General features: G+C 48.2%; 1 protein-coding gene across 1 annotated transcript in view; it reads left to right on the forward strand.

Annotated features, from left to right (window-relative positions):
- The window catches only part of SLIT3 (slit guidance ligand 3), a 587,661-nt gene extending 567,251 nt beyond the window's left edge, over positions 1-20,410 (forward strand). Inside the window, exons 33-36 of the mRNA XM_023617271.2 lie at positions 14,400-14,554; positions 15,746-16,031; positions 17,367-17,569; positions 19,806-20,410. Of these exons, the coding sequence (XP_023473039.1) occupies positions 14,400-14,554; positions 15,746-16,031; positions 17,367-17,569; positions 19,806-20,041 (880 nt within the window). The 3' untranslated portion in view covers positions 20,042-20,410. The remainder of the gene's footprint in view (positions 1-14,399; positions 14,555-15,745; positions 16,032-17,366; positions 17,570-19,805) is intronic.
- Positions 20,411-21,370: the final 960 nt, after the last annotated feature.

Here is a 21,370-nt window from a genome sequence, read left to right on the forward strand (position 1 = left end):
ACCTCATTACCATAAGATAAATGGCCAGCTGGCTACCATGCAGGAGCCGTGTGCTCCAATGGGGATGAGGCTGCTTAATGAGATGCCCTTTGCAAAATGTCATCCTAATCTTTTATTAGTTTAAGAAAGAAAACAGGGGGAGATCAGTATGAAACTCAAGGGGAGGAAATTCCAGGGCACTGGGGGAGCAGGACTGCTTTGTAAGTGACTTTCAGACTGTTCTGAAGGACAGTTTTTCCTTAAACTTCAGTCTTGCCAACAATCACCGTGAATTTTACATTGTCACTATGTCAGCTGTACTGTTACTTAACACGCCACCTTACAGCAGCTTTAAATCTGCTCGCTGTTTAAATTTAGCTTCATCTTAAGTAATATCATCTGTGAAATCACAGATATGCTAGTTCGATATGTTAGATTTTTTTCTACTTCTCAGTAAACTAAGTAATAAGCTATTAAAATAAAAAACCACTTTAGTTATGAATGTTTTTGCAATAGTTATAAAAATAACTATTAAAGTGAGAAATGTTTGTCTGGGTTACACCCAAAATCACATAAAACCACCGGTGGAAGGAGAGTCATTCCCTGGGGACAGCAGAGCAGGTGAGAGACCCACGTCCCGAAACCGGCCTTTCCCATCTGGAAGCACGAGCACATTTGGTAGGAGCTGATGAAGAGCAGCAATTTTCAGACTTTCTTCCCCCAGTGACTAAATGCTTTCTTCAATTGAAACTTCCTGTTGACCTCAGGAATATTAAATACGAAGAGGCAAAACCGCCCTGCAGGGCTGGAGGGAGCAGAGTTCCCCCTTCACACAGGCTCTGGTGACGGCCCCCAGCACGCCTCCAGCAAGCCCAGGTGAAGACCAGTGGTTCTGGAAGTCTGGGCCCAGAGCAGCAGTGCCCAGGAACTTGTTAGAAAAGCACATTTTCAGACCCCTCCCTGAGCTTACTGACAAGCCCTGGGGGTCGGGCCCAGCCATCTAGTCTAAGGAGCCTCCAGGGGCCTCTGAGGCCCAAGTCTAAGAAGTGCTGGTTTACACTCGAAGCCTTCCTGGAGAAGGACCTATTTGTGGTGGGTCTTGAAGAAGGGGCAGAATGTGTGTGGGCAGGGAGAGCAGCAGTGACAAGCCTAAGGGACAATGATACGGCATCGACCCGAGCAGAAGGTTCATGGCGGATGGTGGGTGGAGTGAAGACCAGCCAGGTCTGGACAGGTGGGTGCAATGGACTCCAGGAGAGGGAGCTCATCCAGGTTGTCTCCATGCTCTATACATGTTAGGGCCTCCTAACGTCTATGTTCCTGGAGCCGCTGGTCATGGGCAAAGTGGAAGGGAGAGAGTCCGGGGGCAGGGCAGGGCAGCCTGACACAAAGCGTGTGGTGTCAGACACGTCTGGGTTTGAACAAGTTATTCAACCTCTTGCCTCAGTTTCCTCCCCTGTGTACTGCGGATGGTAGCAGGATGCAGCTCGGGGGTGGCTGTTGAGGGTGGGGGTTGAGAAAGTGCTTGGCAGATTGATCCTTTGCAAGGGCCTGTGGAGGACAGAAGGCGAAGCCAGGCTTCCGGAGCAGTGGGGACCACAGCGCAGAGCCCCGCCCACCCACACTGATGATAGCTGCTGGAGGTTGGTTCGGCAGAGGGGTGATGTTTCAAGAGGAGTGCTGGAATGCTCTGCTGTCACCTAAACCAGGGGATTTGATTTGCAATGAAACGAGGACCAGGAGAAATGCTGTCTCTTTCAGCCCTTGTCAGAGAATCAGATGCAGGTTAGCAGGGGGCCCTGGGGAGACCCCAGGCTCTTTCTCTTACCCATGGGAGGAGCCCAGTGAAGGATGCCCGGATCCTCAGGCCAAGCCTGGTGACAGATCTTTCATGCCCTTCAGCCTACAGTCCTAAAGGTTCAAGTCTCCAGAAATTCCATATTAAAAATGGTTTTGCCTCCGAACGCTTTCCTCTCAGCCCTGGTTTTGCCCCAATAGTGCACTCTTCTGCTCACTCAGAAAACACCTTCCAGGCACCTTGTGTGGGCCAGGTCCTGGGCTGGGTGTAGGGGACATGGAGTTAAAACACAGTCCAGGGAAGAAGGCAGGCGTGTAAATAAGCAACTGTTACACAGACAGAATAAAATTGGTCTCACCAGAGACACCATCATGCTGTGGTGAAGAAGGAGCAGACATTTCTTCTTGGAGGACCAGGAAAGGCTCCCTGGAGGAAGAGGTAATGTTTGAGCTGAGGCGTGAGCTCTGGCTGTTGAGCATTCCCTCAGGCTGAGGAGTGAGGAGGCCCTGGGCAGGGGAGCCCCATCAGTATGCACGGCAGCCATGCTGGGAGGGCTGGGTCAGTGGAGGGTGCAGGCTGAGCCGACCAGCAGCTGACGGGGCCGGGAGGCCATCCCAGCCTGAAAATGAGATCTACTCAGAGTCACAGCAGTGACCTCTGGCCACCCAGGAAGGCCACCTCAGCCTCACGGCTGGGCCAGGGCACCAAACCAAAACTGATGTGATCAGGGGAAGTGGCAGCCTGCAGACTTCTGCCCACTGAGGCCCCGCTGCCCGGCCCCTGAGTGAGGACGTGCAGCCAGGGCCCCCAGCAGGGACTTACCGGCCTAGAGTAGCTGGACGCCGTGGTCTTCTTCGTGCAGGCACCTGATTTTGTCCGTCTGCCCAGCTATGGTCATAGGTGGTGGTGAGGGCACCTCAAGGTTCTATTCCAGGCCCCAGGGCAAATACACAGAGAAGGCCACCTGAGCCCCTACCTGCCCCAGAGTGGGGACAGACTACATTATTCCTCAATTCCGAGACTTGTAAGAGGGCAAACTCACCTGCCTGCAAGGCCAAGGGGCCAAGTAAGGAAACAGATTTAGAGAAAGTGGACTGGAATCCCGATAGGGAGTGGTGGGGACTGTAGTAGCCTGGAGGTTGCAGACCTCATCCAAAGGGACAGTTGACCTCAGCTGTAGCAGATGCTGCTGTGTGGGAATGCAGGTTCTCAAGAGAAGCTAGAAATCCAGGGTTTCTCTGTGAAATGTCTCAGTGTTTAAATGTTGGGCATTTTCAAACACCACGTGAGAGCCCTATTTGGCCTGCAGTGCATGCTCCCTGAGTCTTAATGACCACAATCCCATCCTTTGCCAAGATCTTTGTCTCATTTGATCCTCACCACAAGCCCCAGGCAAGTGTCATCACTCCTGTTTTAGGCATGAAACATCTGCTCAGGTGAAGTCCTTGGTCCAAAGGCACACAAGCCAGTAAGTGGCAGGGCTGGGATTCAAACCCAGGTCAGACGCCCACCAAAACCCACTCTCTCACGGGCTGGCTCCCAGGCACAAAGGGTGGGGCCGAGAGACAGACAGACAGACGGACCAACCGACCATGCACTGGTCCAGGAGTGGGGGGCTGCCGCTGCAGTGCGGGCTGAGGTCTGGTGCAGCTGCCTAAATAAAATCCCAGGAACACTTTGCTCCTGTGAAGCTCTGTCGCCACCTAGTGGTCACAACTCAGTATCCAGGTGAGCACGCCCAGCACCTGGAGGAATGACTGCTCATCCCCCAGTGACGTAGGGTCCTGTGGCTTCAGAGCTTGGATTTGAGTCCTACCTTCACTACTTCCACTTTAAGACTTTGGGCTGGTTACCTTAAGTGTCTGAGCTTTAGGCCTCTTATTTGTGAAATGGAGAAAACTTGTAGCTCCCATGTGGGAGTTAGTGGGTTACATGAGAGAATGCAGGCCAGGTACCTGGGCCCATTAAGTGCTAAGCACATGCCCACCATTGTGATTAAAAGCAAGAGAGAACTTGATGGGCCTCTGGCCAACACGTGTCCTCATGCCAGTCCAGGACGAGCCACCAGCCTGGCTCTGACACCTCCAGTGCTGGCCACCTCCCACTCCATGCTGTTCATCTGGCCCAGTGGGTAACAAGGAAGACTCTCAGAGCCCCCTTCTCTCCCCTGAAACCCCCAAACATCTCTCCAGGAGACTAATGTTGGTGGCTTGGAGTTGCAGTAGGTTCATTTCTTTTAGAGTTAACAGCAAGTTGTTTTCATTGTGGGCGCTTTTTTTTTCCAATTTTTTCTCTTCTTATGTAGCAGCAGAGCTAATTTTCCCATTAATATTTTACTTCAAAGGCCAAGATTTAAATAAAAAAAAAAAGTAGAAATGGAGTCATCCTGATTTGCAAGATGAGAAATCAGAGCCTTCAGCACCACCCACCCCAAACCTCCAGGGTCCCAGAATTTGAAAAGCACTGGCTTTAGGCATTATTTCCAGGAGACCCAGGTTAAGATGTGCCAGGAGGAAGGCGAGCTGTTAACCCACAAGCACCTACTGGCACAAAGTTATGGGAGGTTTGGATTTGCATCAGTCCTGACTTTGAACCTCCAATTCCACCACTTCCTAGCAGTGTGACCTTGGTCAAGTTACTTAGGATCCCCCCCTATAAAATGGGCTCACATGAGCGCCCTCTGCGGAGATGGTTGTGAGCCAGTGGAAGCATACAGAAACCCGAACGCCTGGGCACTGGGGGGTCGAGACTAGTCAAAGGGCTCTTATAGGGCCCGCTAACCTACTCGCCCATCCAGTGCCCCTGCCGCACCCAGCTCCTGCAAGCCCAGGGTCGGGGTCAAGGAGATCATCATTTCCACCTTTTACTGAGGACTTGCTGGGTATCAGGAGCCATGCATTGCCCATGAAAACCCACTGAGGTCAACACCATCCCCATCGTTCAGAAGCAGAAAGTGGGGCTTACAGAAGTGATTTCCCCTCGGTCCATCAGCTGGAGGACCCAGTGTGACACTAGATCTCTCTGAGCCCCGAGCATGAACTGGCGCAAGAGTGTAAAGGAGGAAAGAGCCTGCCTAGGGCTTTCCTTGTGGGCATGAGGGGAGACCCTCCACAGAGCCAGGTGGCTGGGGTACTGCAGAGCCCAGCACTTTGTTGCAGGGACAGGAGCTGGTGGCCTCACAGTCCTCTGTGCTCCTGCCAAACCACTTGCTCCAAGCCAGGCACCCTCCAGGGCAGAGCACCAGGGCCTGGGGCCAGCCAGGAGAGTGCAGGAAGGAAAAAGGGAAGGGTTTGAAGCCAGCAGCCAGGAAGGGGTTAGTGGTGTGTATTTGTTGGCTGTGTCTCTGTGTGTCTATAATGGGAAAGCAGCCGCCCCAGACTCCCTGAATCTTAGTGTTGGAAAGGAACGCCAAGACCACCTGCCCAGAGCTGCAGCCTCTCTACAGCTCCCTCTCTGACAGGTGGCTGCCCAGCATCTAGTTACACACCTCCATGGATGGGGAGCTCATCTGCATTCAGGACAGCATCAATTTACATAATGGTTTGGGGATATATTTGCATTTTTTAAAAATTTTTTTTATTAAGGTTATAAACGTTAACATCCTTGTGAAATTACAGTTGTACATTATTATTAGTCATGTTGTAGGTACACCACTTCACCCCTAGTGCCCTCCCCCCACCCCCCTTTCCCCTGGCAACCACCGATCAGTTCTCTTTGTCCATATGTTAACTACCACCTATGAGTGGAGTCATACAGAGTTCGTCTTTCTCTGTCTGGCTTATTTCACTCAACATAATACTCTCAAGGTCTATCCATGTTGTTGTGAATGGGACGACTTTGTCCTTTTTTATGGCTGAGTAGTATTCCATTGTATATATATACCACAACTTCTTTATCCAATCATCAGTTGCTGGGCACTTAGGTTAGTTCCATGACTTAGCTATTGTGAACAATGCTGCAATGAAGACAGGGGTGCATGGAACTTCTGGAATTGCTGATTTCAGGTTCTTAGGATAGATACCCAGTAGTGGGATGGCTGGGTCATAAAGTATTTCTATTCTTAACTTTTTGAGGAATCTCCATACTGTTTTCCATAGTGGCTGCACCAGTTTGCATTCCCACCAACAGTGTATGAGGGTTCCCTTTTCTCCACAGCCTCTCCAACATTTGTCACTCTTGGTTTTGGATATTTTTGCCATTCTAACAGGTGTAAGGTGATATCTTAGGGTAGTTTAGATTTGCGTTTCCCTGATGATTAGTGATGATGAGCATCTTTTCATGTGTCTATTGGCCATCCGTATATCTTCTTTGGAGAAATGTCTGTTCATGTCCCCTGCCCATTTTGTAATTGGGTTATTTGATTTTTTATTGTTGAGTCGTGTGAGTTCTTTGTATATTATGGAGATTAACCCTTTGTCGGATAAACAACTTGTGAATATTTTTTCCCAATTAGTGGCCTGGTTTTTTGTTTCAATCCTGTTTTCCCTTGCCTTGAAGAAGCTCTTTAGCCTGATGAAGTCCCATTTGTTTATTCTTTCTATTGTTTCCCTCATGTGAGGGGTTATGGCGTCCGAAAAGATTCTTTTGAAGCTGATGTCAAAGAGTGTACTGCCGATATTCTCTTCTAGAAGACTTATTGTTTCAGGCCTAATCTTTAGGTCTTTGATCCATTTTGAGTTTATTTTAGTAAATGGTGAAAAAGAATGGTACATTTTCATTCTTTTACATGTGGCTGTCCAGTTTTCCCAGCACCATTTGTTGAAGAGACTTTCTTTCCTCCATTGTATGCCCTCAGCTCCTTTGTCGAAGATTAGCTGTCCATAGATGTGTGGTTTTATTTCTGGGCTTTCAATTCTGTTCCATTGATCTGTGCATCTGTTTTTGTACCAGTACCATGCTGTTTTGATTACTGTGGCTTTGTAGTATGTTTTGAAGTCAGGGATTGTGATGCCTCTGTCTTTGTTCTTTTTTCTCAGGATTGCTTTAGCAATTCAGGGTCTTTTGTTGCCCCATATGAATTTTTGGATTCTTTGTTCAGTTTCTGTAAAGAATGACATTGGAATTCTGATTGGGATAGCATTGAATCTGTAGATTGCTTTAGGTAGTATGGACATTTTAACTATGTCTATTCTTCCAATCCATGTGCATGGAATGTCTTTCCATCTCTTTCCATCATCATCAATTTCTTTCTTGTAGTTTTCATTGTATAGATCTTTCACTTCCTTGGTTAAATTTATCCCAAGGTATTTTATTCTTTTTGTTGCGATCGTGAATGGGATTGAGTTCTTGAGATCTTTTTCTGTTAGTTCATTGTTAGCATAGCGAAATGCTACCTTATGTATGTTGATTTTATACCCTGCAACTTTGCTGTAGTTGTTGATTGTTTCTAATAGTTTTTCTATGGATTCTTTGGGGTTTTCTATATATAAGATCATGTCATCTGCAAACAGCGAGAGTTTTACTTCTTCGTTGCCTATTTGGATTCCTTTTATTTCTTTTTCCTGCTGAATAGCTCTGGCCAACACCCCCAGTACTATGTTGAATAAGAGTGGTGAAAGTGGGCACCCTTGTCTTGTTCCTGTTCTGAGAGGGATGGGTTTCAGTTTTTGTCCATTGAGTATGATGTTGGCTGTGGGTTTGTCATATATGGCCTTTATTATGTTGAGGTACTTTCCTTCTATACCTATTTTATTGAGGGTTTTTATCATAAATCGATGTTGGATCTTGTTGAATGCTTCCTCTGCATCTATTGAGATGATCATGTGGTTTTTGTTTCTCATATTGTTAATGTAGTGAATCACGTTGATTGACTTGTGGATGTTGAACCATTCCTGTGTCCCTGGTATAAATCCCACTTGATCATGGTGTATAATCTTTTTTTTTTTTATTAATGTTGGTGTATAATCTTTTTGATATATTGCTGTATTCGGTTTGCCAAAATTTTGTTGAGGATTTTTGCATCTATGTTCATCGGTGATATTGGCCTGTCGTTTTCCTTCTTTGTGTTGTCCTTGTCAGGTTTGGGGATCAGGGTGATGTTGGCTTCATAGAATGTATTAGGGAGTGCTCCATCTTCCTCTATTTTCTGGAACAGTTTGAGAAGGATAGGTATTAAATCTTCTTTGAATGTTTAGTAGAATTCTCCAGAGAAGCCGTCTGGTCCTGGACTCTTATTTTTGGGGAGGTTTTTGATTACTGTTTCTATTTCTTTACTTGTGATTGGTCTATTCAGATTCTCTATTTCTTCCTGATTCAGTTTGGGTAGGTTGTATGAGGCTAGGAATTTATCCATTTCTTCTAGGTTGTTCCATTTGTTGGCATATAGTTTTTCATAGTATTCTCTTATGATCCTTTGTATTTCTTCAGTATCTGTTGTGATTTCTCCTCTCTCATTTCTAATTTTATTTATTTGAGACTTCTCTCTCTCTCTCTCTCTTTTTTTTTTTTTTTTTTTAGTGAGTCTGGCTAAGGGTTTGTCGATTTTGTTAATTTTTTCGAAGAACCAACTCTTTGTTTCATTGATCCTTTCTACTGTCTTTTTTGTTTCAATATCATTTATTTCTGCTCTAATTCTTATTATTTCCCTCCTTCTACTGACTTTGGGCTTTGTTTGTTCTTCTTTTTCTAATTCCGTTAAGTGTCGTTTGAGGTTGTTTATGTAAGATTTTTCTTGCTTATTGAGGTGAGCCTGTATTGCAATGAATTTCCCTCTTAGGACTGCCTGTGCTGCGTCCCAAATAATTTGGTATGGTGTGTTTTCATTTTCATTTGTCTCCAGATAATATTTGATTTCTTCTTTAATTTCTTCAATAATCCATTGTTTGTTCAGTAGCATGTTGTTTAGTCTCCACATTTTTGGCCCTTTCCCAGCTTTATTCTTGTAGTTGATTTCTAGTTTCATAGCATTGTGATCAGAAAAGATGCTTGATATTATTTCAACCCTCTTGAACTTATTGATGCTTGCTTTGTTTCCCAAGATATGGTCTACCCTTGAGAATGTTCCATGTGTGCTTGAGAAGAATGTGTAACCTGCCATTTTTGGATGAAGTGTCCTATATATATCTATTAGGTCCATCTGATCTAATTTTTCATTTAATTCTATAATTTCCTTGTTGATTTTCTGTCTGGATGATCTGTCCATTGGTGTTAATGGGGTGTTGAGGTCCCCTACTATTATTGTATTGCTGTTGATGTCTCCTTTTAGTTTTGTTAATAGTTTCTTTACGAATTTTGGTGCTCCTGTGTTAGGTGCATATATATTTATAACTGTTATGTCATCTTGGTGGAGCGTCCCTTTTATCATTATATACTGCCCCTCTTTGTCTTTCTTTATCTGTTTTGCTTTGAAGTCTACTTTGTCTGATATAAGTATGGCAACACCTGCTTTCTTTTGTTCATTATTGGCTTGGAGTACTGTCTTCCATCCCTTCACTCTGAGTCTGTGTTTGTCTTTGGGGCTGAGGTGTGTTTCCTGGAGGCAGCTTACTGTTGGATCTTGTTCTTTGATCCATCCTGCCACTCTGTGCCTTTTGATTGGAGAGTTCAATCCATTCACGTTCAGTGTGATTACTGAAATGTGGGGGCCTACTGTTGCAATTTTATCACTTGTTTTCTGGTTCTTTTGCATTTTGTCCTCATGGAGAGCTGTTACTTTGTGTTATTGTCCTTCTGCTTATCTCCTTTGTTCTGGATTTTGTAACCCCTTTCCTTTTTTTGATTTTTCAGAATGAGTTTCTTCCTGAGCAATTCTTGAAGAGGAGGTTTTGTGGTGATGAACTCCCTTAACTTTTGTTTATCTGGGAAAGTTTTTATTTCTCCATCGTATTTGAAGGATATTTTTGCTGGGTAGAGTATTCTTGGCTGCAGGTTTTTGTCCTTCAGAGTCTTGAATATTTCATTCCAATCTCTTCTAGCCTGTAAGGTCTCTCCTGAGAAATCTGCTGATAGCCTTATGGGGTTTCCTTTGTAAGTTATTTTCTTCTGCCTGGCTGCCCTTAGCATTTTCTCTTTGTCGTTGACTTTTGCTAGTTTCACTACTATATGTCTTGGGGTTGGTCTTCTTGCGTTAATAAAGTTTGGAGATCTATTGGCTTCTGTGACGTGAAGTTCCATCTCTCTTCCCAAGTTTGGAAAGTTCTCAGCTATTATTTCTTTGAACAGGCCTTCTGCCCCCTTCTCCTTCTCTTCTCCCTCTGGTATACCTATAATCCTTATGTTGCATCTCCTAATTGAGTCAGATAATTCTCGGAGAGTTTCTTCATTTCTTTTTAGTCTTATTTCTCTTTCCTCCTCTGCCTGCAGCATTTCTATATTCCTATCCTCCAAATTGCTAATTCTGTCCTCCATATTATTGACCCTACTGTTCAGAGAGTCCAGATTTTTCTTAATCTCCTCCATTGTGTTCTTCATCTCCAGTATTTCTAATTGGTTCTTCTTTATAGTGTCAAGCTCTTTTGTGACATAGCTCCTGAACTCGAGTTGTCTATCTGAATTCTCTTTTAGGTCATTGAGTTTTTTCATAATGGCAGTTTTGAAATCATCATCATTTAGGTTATAGATTTCATTGTCTTTGGGATTGTTTTCTGGGTGCTTATCATTTACCTTCTGTTCTGGAGATTTAATATATTTTTTCATACTGCTTTATGGCGTGGATTTGTGCCTCCTTATAGAGATAGAGTTTAGTCGCTGCTTCCACTTGTTGCGTCTAGTGTGTGTTGGGGGGCAGCTGTTTAGACTGCCCCAACCAGGAACCCTGTCAGCTGTTACTGACTGGACCTGGACCCCTCCTCGTAGTCACAGTGGTCCTGTGGGGTCCCTCGTCGGTTGTGGGGGCAATCGCAAGGAGGCCTCAGGCTGCTGGTGCCTACTGCTGCAGCCCACCTAGACACGCTCCCTCCTTGTGGTCTGCAGCAGTGTTGTGGGCTTTCCCAGCAGCCAGGAGCAGGATCACCTATAATCTCCAATTTGTCCCTAACAGAGCCCACCAGATCACACTTGTCCACTATAGGTCCCAGCAGAGCTATGGGTATCTTCTGCAGTCTGTCATTAGCTCACCTAGCTGTGCTACTTTTGCCCCAGGGCCTTCCCACCTTGCGATTGCCAGTTGGGACCTCTCCACTAGTGCTGTGCAGAGGCTTTCACTGAGGCTGCTGTAAGAACCTGGAGATCCCCCCCCGGGCTACATAGCCGTTTCACCAGAGCTCCAGTCTGCCCCACTCTACTCTCATGGGATCTCTGGGAGCCCCTTGACTCGTCTGGGACACAGCCAGAATCCGTGGGCCTGGCAGTGGCTTGTAAGCTGCTGCCTTGTGGGGAATTCTGCTCTAGGGAGCTTCCTGGTGTTCCGAATGCTGGGCAGGACCTCCCTGCCAATGGCAAGCAGAGGCCCTCCCTGCTGGGGGGGGTGCGGGACCCTGGAGCAACCCCCTGGGCCGCAGAGCCGGGTGTTGGAGCTCCAACCATGTCCCCAAGCACGTCTACGGGAAGTCCGAGCACCCCCTGCACCGAGCTGTGTGCCGGAGACCGTGAGCTCAGTGGCAGCTTGTGGTCTGGTGCCGTGCCGGGCCCGCCAGGAGCTTCTCTTTGTTCTGGCTTCTGGGTGGGGCCTCCCTGCTAATGGCGAGTGGAGGCCTTCCCTGCCGGTGGGTGCGGGACCCTGGGGATTTCCCTCTGGGCTTAGGTGTGATCGCAGGGGGCTTGGGTAGGGGTGTTGTCACCTGTTTCCACCGTCGCTCTGCTGGTGAGTGCACACTCCTGCCCTTGGTGTGTGGCGATGCTATGAGGGAGTCCGCTGGAAGAGAGCCTCCTGCAGGAACTAGGCTGTCCGGGGGTCGGGGGTCGGAGAGTTTTCACCTATTTCCACCTCCTCCCGGGGGGAAGTCCGTCCGCCTTCTGATGTGTAGTAACACGAGACTTTTAGGCATCTTGAGATGCTATCTGGATATCCTTTGTTAATTGGTGAATGTCCAATTAGTTGTAGATTCAACGAGGGAGAGACAAAGAAGACCTCTCACTCTGCCATCTTGGTCCCGCCCTCTGATATATTTGCGTATTTTTGCATGTGTGTTTAGAAAACTGTATGAGGGCTCAAGGTCAGAAGCCCGTGCTCTCTGCACACCAGCCCTCATTCCCCAACCCACCATTACCAACTAGTCTCTGGCCTCACAGGCCTCTGCTGGAGGCTACTGAAATAGAAACAGCTCTACCTTCATGTGGCTTCTTGGCTCCCCATCACAAAACCAGATGCCCCAATGGACTCTTGTAGCCAGAACTCTGCCCCCCCCCACACTACCCTGTTTCTTGACTAGAACTTATAGTGATAAGTTGGTCATTTGATTTAGAGGAAAGGCTAAAGAAATGTGAGCTTTGAGAGTGAAGGTACCCTGTCTGTCCTATTTGTCACTGATCCCCAGCTCCTAGGACAATGTGGTTCATAGCAGACACTCAGTCAGTGGGTGGGTGGATGGATGGGATAGATGATGAATGAATGATTGGATAGGTGGGTGGGAGATGGGTGGATAGATGGGAGAATGGATGGAGGGAGGGACAGAGGGAGGGGGGATGGATATTGGATGGATAGATGATGGATGGATGGATGGATGATCGATAAGTGGGTGGGTGGTTCATGGATGGATGGGTAGATGGGTGGATGTGAGAGTTCTTGATGGATTTGGGAGGGTCCTGGGCTCCTGCATGTCCCCCGCCCCCACCCCACCATCACTTTCTCCCAGAGGTCGGCACTAGAGCAGAGGTCACTAGGTTTACAGACGATGGTGGGTTCTTCTTGTTAATATTATAAATAGCACTAATAATATTTGCTCACGTTTTCCCAGGAATTTACAGTCTTCAAAGTGCTTCCATGTACCTCCTCTGATTTGATCATCATAATTCTGTCAGGTTAGTCTCCCCCTTTTACACATGAGGAAACTGAGACCAGAGAGGTTCTGTTTCTGTGACTGGCCGTGATCCCACTCAGAGTAAGGGGCTAGAATGGACTCTGCTTTCTCCACTATGCCCCAACTTAGCCTTTCTTCTCCAAAGCATCTCTCTCACCTCTTGGGGTGCTGAAATCTCTAACTATGAGGCAGTCACTGAAACTCCTGCCTGCCTGGGTGTCAACAGTGCCACCTCCATGCCAGGATCTTCTTGTTGGAGCCAGTTCACCTAGGGATTCACCAGGGAGAGGGAGCCTCCATATTTACCACCCACACCTGAATGGATAAGACAGAGCTCAGCCTGATCCTCAGAGGGCCATTTTCTTCAGGGAAGGAGGTGCTATGTTTCCAAACTCCTCTGTCGCCTCCTATCACTGCTCCCTCCCAGCCCCTGCCAAGGATAGAGTAGTGGAAAGAGCAGAACTGTGGAGTCAAAAGTTGTGCCTGTGAATTCTGACTCTGGCACTAACTAGCTGGGTGACTTCAGACAAATCACTTAACCTCTCTGGGCCTCAGTCTCTTTATCTGTGAAATGGGATATCTGACGCCACCTCACAGAATTATCGTGAGGTTCAAATAATAGCAGCGACTCTGCTTCGTCATAAGCCCTGCAGTGAGAGTGGCTGCTGTGCTGACGGAGGCAGCACAGGAAGGGGAATGTATGTGGGCTGCAAAGCTGGATGGACCTCGGTTCAAATCCCTGCTCTGTCACTTATTAGCTGTGGGGCTTTAGGTGTTAACCACCTTGGGCTTCCATTTCCTCATTTCCGAGTGTTGTAAGGCGTTATTTCGCCAGATGTGGCGTGCACTGGCAGTGTGTGAGGTACATTTTGGTGAGACAGAGACAAGCTACTGACATTTTTAACTGTGAGATCATTTTTTTCATATATACTAGAAAAATATATAAATCACACCAAAATATTTTTTTCATGGGCAATATTCCTTAGAACACTGCTTGCCTTATATCCTCACTGATATTTAAGGGGGAAATGGAGCAATTGAAGAAAAATATGGTAAGTAAATAATGGTCCCAGTGGTATGCGGTAGAGCGAAAATTGAGAAGGTGGTCTGAGGATGGAGTTTGCTTAACTCTGTGAAATGCTAGAAAAGAATGTGAATCACGATAGCCCAATGGAATACCTGGCCCTAGAATGGCTCTTATACTGGAAGGGGAAAAAATGCTGTGAAAGACATTATTATGTCCACTGAAAAGTCAGGATGCAGGTTGATTAGACACAAGTATGGTCTCAATGTTGAATTTTACCAAAGTTGAGAACCGTGCTGTGATTATGTAAGAAAGGATCCAACCCTAGGAAACACACACTGAGCTATCAACAGATAAAGGGCCACGATGTATGCAACTTTCCTTTAAATGAGTCAGAAAAACTGCGGGTGTATGTGTGTGTGTGTGTGTCTGTATAGATATGTGTGTCTGTGTATGTGTGCTTGTGTGTCTCTGTCTGTGGAGACAAAATAAATAATAAAGCACACGGAGCTAATAGGAGAATTTATAGGTGTAACAGGTGTTCTCTGTACTGTTTCTATTTTTGCAACTTATATAAGTTTGAATTTATTTCCAAATGAAAGTAAAACAAAATGCAAGTAATGCCAGTCAAGTTCCCACCCCAGCGCCCGGCCGTGGCGAGCGCTCAGCAAGTCCTCTTGCCCTCCCCTTCTCTTCTGCCCAGCGTGGAGACTGTGAATGACGGACGGTTCCACAGCGTGGAGCTGGTGATGCTAAACCAGACCCTGAACCTGGTGGTGGACAAAGGCACCCCCAAGAGCCTGGGCAAGCTCCAGAAGCAGCCGGCAGTGGGCATCAACAGCCCCCTCTACCTGGGAGGTAAAGCCCTCCCCCCCATACCTCCACCCCCACCTGCCTTCTGTGCTCAGGCACCTGCACCCAGGGCCCCTGGCTGGGGTTCTCCTGCTCTTGTCTTGTCACCCACTCCCAAAGCTAATCAGAGAGGGCTTCCTGGAGGAGTGACAACCAAGTTGATCTCTAAAGGGTGAATACTTAGCCAGGTCATGGAGAGGAGGAAAGGAGTGAGGACAGGGCTCCTTCTGGGAACTACAAGTTATTCAGCGGGGATGGTGGGGGCAGGTAAAGACGGAATGAGGAAGGGAAAGACAGAGGCAGGGTCCAGGCCCTATGATCTGCGGGCTTCAGGTGACATTCCCTCTGCTCTGCCACGTCCTCGGACTCCGTGAGGCTCAGGTGATGCATGTGGAAGAACAGGTTTGAGATTAAGGTCATACAGAGGCCAGAAGAGAAGTAGCCACCAGTCTGGCAGAGCCTGGACCTGAAACACGGCCCTGGGCTGGTAGTTCTCTAAGGGTTCTGTGCAAAAAAAGAAAAAATCACAGAGATTCCCAAGACTTCTCCTCAAGGAGTCCACCTCAGAAGGGCTGGAAGGGGCCCCGGAGTCTGCATTGTTAACAGCAGTGCAGGAAGAGGACATCCAGGGAAAGCCCTTGGCCCACAGCGATCCCAAAATTTTCTCTCCCAGTGAAGATCCCCAAAGCTCCACCGATGGAGGCTGCTCCCCAAACCCCTCCTTCTCTCCCACACTCTCACTCTCCGGCCCTGTGTTGTCCTGCGGGGCCTGTCAGCGGCTGTGGAGGCCTGGTGGGGCCAGGGGAGGAATGTGCTACACCACCCAGCCCCTGCCTACAGGGCGTGTCCTCCTCCATCCAGCCAGTGTGGCCATGTGGCAATGGGTGGCCATATCTTCTCATTTTTTCTAGAGCAGCCAAAAATATGGACTTTTATGGGAAATTTTGTACATTTAAATATTGGCAAGGAATTCAGGTTTTTTAAAGTCACAATGCAGGACAAAGGATGCATGTGCTTGTATGGATGAGGTCCCAGGTTTTGGTGCATTCCCTCGATTTGAACAGCAGAGGCCCAGGGCTGTGAGCACTTCACCACGAACACGTAAAGCCACTCTTCTTCACTCCAGGAGGTCTGGGCTGGCAAGCAGGGTGGGCAGGAGAGGGTCTTCAGGCCGCTGTCCTGGCGCCCCTCCCACAGGCATCCCCACCTCCACGGGCCTCTCAGCCTTGCGCCAGGGCACAGACCGGCCGCTGGGCGGCTTCCACGGCTGCATCCACGAGGTGCGCATCAACAACGAGTTGCAGGACTTCAAGGCCCTCCCACCGCAGTCCCTGGGGGTCTCACCTGGCTGCAAGTCCTGCACGGTGTGCAAGCACGGCCTGTGCCGCTCGGTGGAGAAGGACAGCGTGGTGTGCGAGTGCCACCCGGGCTGGACCGGCCCACTCTGCGACCAGGAGGCCTGGGACCCCTGCCTCGGCCACAGGTCAGTGTCCCAAGAGTCCGGGCTCCCCCTCAGGCCCCCAGCATAGCCACAGTCTCATCCCCACCCCTGGCCCACCTGAGAAGCAGGCAGTGATGGAAGCCAGAGGGATTGTGGTCAGACTGTAGATAGGACTGCATAAGAGCAACTGCCTCAAAGAGCTCACACATCCAGACAGCAGGTCCTGCTCAGAGGCTTAGTGTGCAAGGGTCTTGCTGAAAACAGCTGTGTCTGTCAAGGGGCCTTTAGAATCTGTCCAGAACCACAGCATGCCCCTACACGGCCTGTGCAAGTCAGAAAAAGGGCACCCCTTGGGGTATACACATCCCTGTGGGCATTCCACTTGGCAAGTGGAACGAGGGTGAACTTCAGCCCCGAAGCAGCTACCCCTCCACAGGTGCGCGTGCAAAGCACCAGGTGTGTAATCATGCACAGCCACATCACATGTCATGGCCCAATCATTCGTTGTTCATTTGAAAAATATTTACTGAGGGCCTACTTTGTGCCAGGCCATGTGCTAAGTATCAGAGACCCAACATCCTCAGTGTGAAGAAATTTGAATCAGCCAAAAATAGCCCCAGTGCCAAGACTGGGAGTTTGGTTGACTGACCAAGTTGGGAAATGACATTTTGGATCAGGGATGAGAGACGGCTCTAAAGGTTTTGAGTTTCCTGTGGAGCTCTTGAGAGTGTGTGTGTGTGTGTGTGACTCTGTAGTGAATATGTCTACAGCAAATACTGGCTCTGAATGTCATCCCAGTAAAGACAGTGCTGCATATGGTTATGAAGACAGGCTTTGGCGTCAGTTCCTCCCTCAATGAGAGGTGGAGAGGTGAGACTACTGCCTCAGAGCAGCAGAGGAGAGGCGATGGTAGAAATTGAGTGATGCTCCGTGTAACACACTTACCCCAATGCCTGGCACATAGCAAGGGGTAGCTGGTGGTGGTGGTGGTAATAATAGTGTTATTATCAATTAAGATGGTAGGGCAATTAAAATGTTTAGAGAATGCTTAGATTCTTCTAAGCAGTGACTTGCCACTCAGATATGTGAGTTTTGATGTCTGTGTGAAAGAGAGCGAGCAAGCCAGCCTCGTCGTGGTCACAGCTGGCAGTGGACGCTGGGTGATGCTCATGAGCTTCCAGCTGTTTGGACACTGGGGCAGAGTATTTAAGAAAAGATTGATGCTCAGCCACTGGGCTGGCGGAGGGCAGAGCCAGGAATGGAGAAGGCCTGGGTCCCCTGGTCTGAGCCTGGGCCCTGGCTGGGGTGGACAGAGGAAGCCCCCGGCAGCACTGTCTCTGCCCTGGTCCCCCTTCTCATCCTTTCCTCTGCCAACAGCTGCAACCACGGAAAATGTGTGGCAACCAGGACATCCTATGTGTGCAAGTGTGCAGAGGGCTATGGAGGGGCCTTGTGTGACCACAAGAATGACTCTGCCTGCTCAGTCTTCAAGTGTCACCACGGGCAGTGCCACGTCTCAGATCAAGGGGAGCCCTACTGCCTGTGCCAGCCGGGCTTTAGTGGGGAGCACTGCGAACAAGGTGGGTCCACTGTGTGCATGGGAGGGGGGACCTGGGAAGGATGTGGGGGTCAGAGTCGGACTCCAGATGCACACTGCCTAAGTTCAGTTCTGGCTCTGCCACTTAGAGGCTGCAAGACCTTGGTTAAGCCACTTTCTAAGCCTCAATTGCCTCATCTTGAAAATGAGGGCAGTACTGTACCTTCTTGTACATCTATTGCTGTGTAACAAATTAGCCCCAAAACATAGCAGTTCCAAAGCCTCCCTTGTCTCTTCCTCTCCCTCCTCTGCTGCTTTCCCTCTCCCCTCCTCTCCTTTTCCGGCTGTCAGCCCTTGAGATGCTAGGCCTTCAAAACTAATCCATACCCTAGCCACAGTGTGGCCCCCCTGACCAGCACCATTGACTCAACCTGGGAACTTACTAGAAATGCAGACTCTCAGGCCCCACCCCAGGCCTTTTGAGTCAGCACCTGCATCTTAACAAGAGCCCCAGGGATTCTTAGGCATGTTCACATTTCACATGTTGTCTGCAGTCTCCACGCAGTCCTCCTGCCGTTACTGGGTCAACAGAAGCCAGTTCTTTGCTCTGATCCAGTCTCATAAATATCGAATTACTTATCTCAGCTCGTGGCCCCTTTAGTGTGTTAATTTTGAGGTTAGCTCAAAAAAGGAAAATTAAATTATGTTAAATGGTTCTATCTCCCTTGGAGGTTTTTCTCCTTCATGGAAACTGAGAAGTCTCCCTCCCTGCCACCAGATTCCTCGGCAGGCCACCGCGTCACTGGAGGACTCTTTCACATTTTATACCTAATTGAAATACTGTTCTTAACTGAAACTGATCGTTTTTTTAAAATGTTATTAATGTATTTTTAAATAATTTCAGGTTTAACAGAAAAATTGCCGGTCGGTATAAACAGCTCTCAGATTCCCTTCAACCAGACTGCCCAATTAGCATGTTGCCACATTTGTACTCTCCGGCCCCACATTACACACACATGCACACACTCACACACCCATTATTGTTAGTCTCTTTCTGATTCTTTTAACAATCTCATAATTTTAACAAATTATATCAAGGTTAACAAAATTCACATTGCATCACATTAATCACCTGAAGCCTTACGATGCATAAAGCCCTTTCTCGTTCTGTGAAGTGGGAGGAAGGACAGGGAAATGTGTCACCATTTTCCAGACAAGGAAACTGAGGCTGAGGGACAGCAAGTGACTTGTTCAAGCATGTGTGGCTGAGGATCCTGGCTCTGAGGCCGTCACTGTCTTCCTCAGTGCCTTGCTCGATGCTCTCCCGATGCAGTGAAGGCAGGAGAGGGGTGGAGATGAAGATCTGGGGCTGGGTCCAGGATTCAAGCAGATATAGGGGGTCCCATTCCCTTCCTCCTCCCTCCTGTTAATTCTGGGACTTCTGGAAAAGCTCATCCCCACAGACTCTTTGGCTCATTAACTCCTGTTCTTCATTCGGATCTCAAGTCCAGCGTCACTTCCCAGAGACACACCCCCGGGCTGGGTCAGGCTCCTTTGCTATGTGCTCTTGTATTAACATGTTCCTTTCCTTCACAGCATCCATCTCAGTTTATCATTACAAATATATCATTTGAATGATTGTATAATTAGTGTCTAGACCCTACACCAGTGGAGACAGGCTGCTGAGAGTGGTGGGGACTAGGGCAAACTGGAGATCTCCTGCCCTATCTAAAGTACTCAGCTTCAGCCCATCATCACAATGCAGGGATGCAGGCTCAGCTTTGCCAAACCTCCTGGTTTTCAAAGAAGCCAGAAATCCCAATTTTTAGGTGATATCTGCTGGGTTTTTTTTTTAATGTTGACATTTAATTTGGTTTTTAAGATGTGTGACACAATCAATCAAAATTTGTCAGGATTTAGCCCACATTCTACCAGTTTGCCACATCTAGTTTGGTCTTTAAGTTCCATGAAGGGAGGGACCAAGCTTACTCTTGCCATCATTATATCCTCGGGGCTTTAAATCTAGCTTTAAATCTAGTGTAGAGCATGGCACAGAAAAGCTGCTTAGTTTTTGTGGAATAGGTGGATGGGGGGAGGGGGGGTGGACGGTTGGAAAGGTGGATGGATGCGTGGATGAGTGGCTGGCTGGGTGGGTAAATGAAGTACCTATGATCTTCAGACCACGAGTCTTTCAGAACAGCCTACCCAGGAACCGCCCTTGGTCTTACCAACCATCTCCACTACCAGTGCCCTGACCTTACCTCTTCTGCCCTCTGCAGAGAATGCATGCCTGGGCGAGGTGGTCCGAGAGGTCATCCGCCGCCAGAAAGGTTACGCGTCATGTGCCACGCCCTCCAAGGTGCCCATAATGGAATGTCGCGGGGGCTGTGGGCCCCAGTGCTGCCAGCCCACCCGCAGCAAGCGTCGGAAATACGTCTTCCAGTGCACAGACGGCTCCTCCTTCGTAGAAGAGGTGGAGAGACACTTAGAATGCGGCTGCCGCCCGTGTTCCTAAGCCCCTCTGCCCCCGACCCCGCCCCGCCACCTCTCAGACTCCAGCTTAGTGGGGCTGGGAGCAGCCACGTGGGACGCCCCCCCTCGAGATTCAGAGTGAAGAAGTGGAAGCTGGAGAGGAAGCAAAAGAAGAAGAGAATATTAAGTATATTGTAAAATAAACAAAAAATAGAACTTATTTTTATTATGGAAAGTGACTATTTTCATCTTTTATTATATAAATATATCACACCGTCTGAGTATATGTACCATATAGTGAGTTATTTTTACCAAGTTTTTTGTTTTGTGTTGTGTTTTTGTTGTGTTTTTATAAACAGCTGTTAAAAATTTTAAGGAAAAAAAAGACTAATAAAAATGTTTTAAAACAAAAGGATAAGAATAAAGAAGTGATAGCCTGTCCGAGGAGGAAGGAGGAAGTTTCTATGTTTGTGAAACACTATCATGTCAGCAGAAACCAAGACCTGCTTACTGAGCTCAGGAAGAGGAAGGATAAGAGGAAGAGAGAGAAAGAAAAGATTTTTCTTTGTTTCTTATTTTTCACTACCTTTTTTTCTTTTCCCTATAAGCACCCAGCTTTTAAGAGTCCTGGTTGGCGATGGCCGAGATGCCCGCTTCTTCCAGGAAAAGCTGCTGAGCACCGCCCTTCTCAGAGTCTCACTCTGACCCTGGGCAGTGGCTGCCCGTCTGCACCAGGCCCCTTGCAGGGTCGGCACCTACCGCAGACCCCTCTTCTCCCTCCTGGCTGGCCCGGGGTTCCGTTAGAAAACTGCGCTCCACCACAGGCTTCATCTGAACCTGTTTGGCCAAGTTTTAAAGCAGCTGCCCCTCCCCAGGAATGCAGTCCTCCTGGGGTGGCGGGGTGGGGGTGGGGGGTAGGGGGTGAGGCTGTCTCCTTAGGCCCCAGCCACTGGCCCTCTGGACGTTCTGAACCACTTTCCTCCCTCCAGCCAATTCACATCAGAATGGGATACGAAAACAGGCAGCCAGGGCTGCTGGGATGAGGAACGCCAGGAGCCAAGCCTGCCCCCAGCCCTGGTAGAAGTCCAACTCTGAAGTTTCTTGGAGGCTCTTGCTATAGGGCAGAAAGGCCTTTGCCACCTAATCTGCCAGGCCACCATCATAGTGACGAAGACCCTTCACCCTTCTACATTTTCCAGTGCACACCCATGCTGCACCCTATTTAATCCATGCAACCCCCGCTCCCTGGGAAAGGTAAAGAACTATAACCCATTTCATAGGTAAGAAAACTGAGGCCTCTCTCCGGCTCTGTATCTTGCCTTAAGCCACACTTGTGATAAGTGGAAGAGCCAGGCCTGGAGCCCAGAATCAA

The sequence above is a fragment of the Equus caballus genome, chromosome 14 (assembly GCF_041296265.1).
Source record: "Equus caballus isolate H_3958 breed thoroughbred chromosome 14, TB-T2T, whole genome shotgun sequence".
NCBI lineage: Eukaryota > Metazoa > Chordata > Mammalia > Perissodactyla > Equidae > Equus > Equus caballus.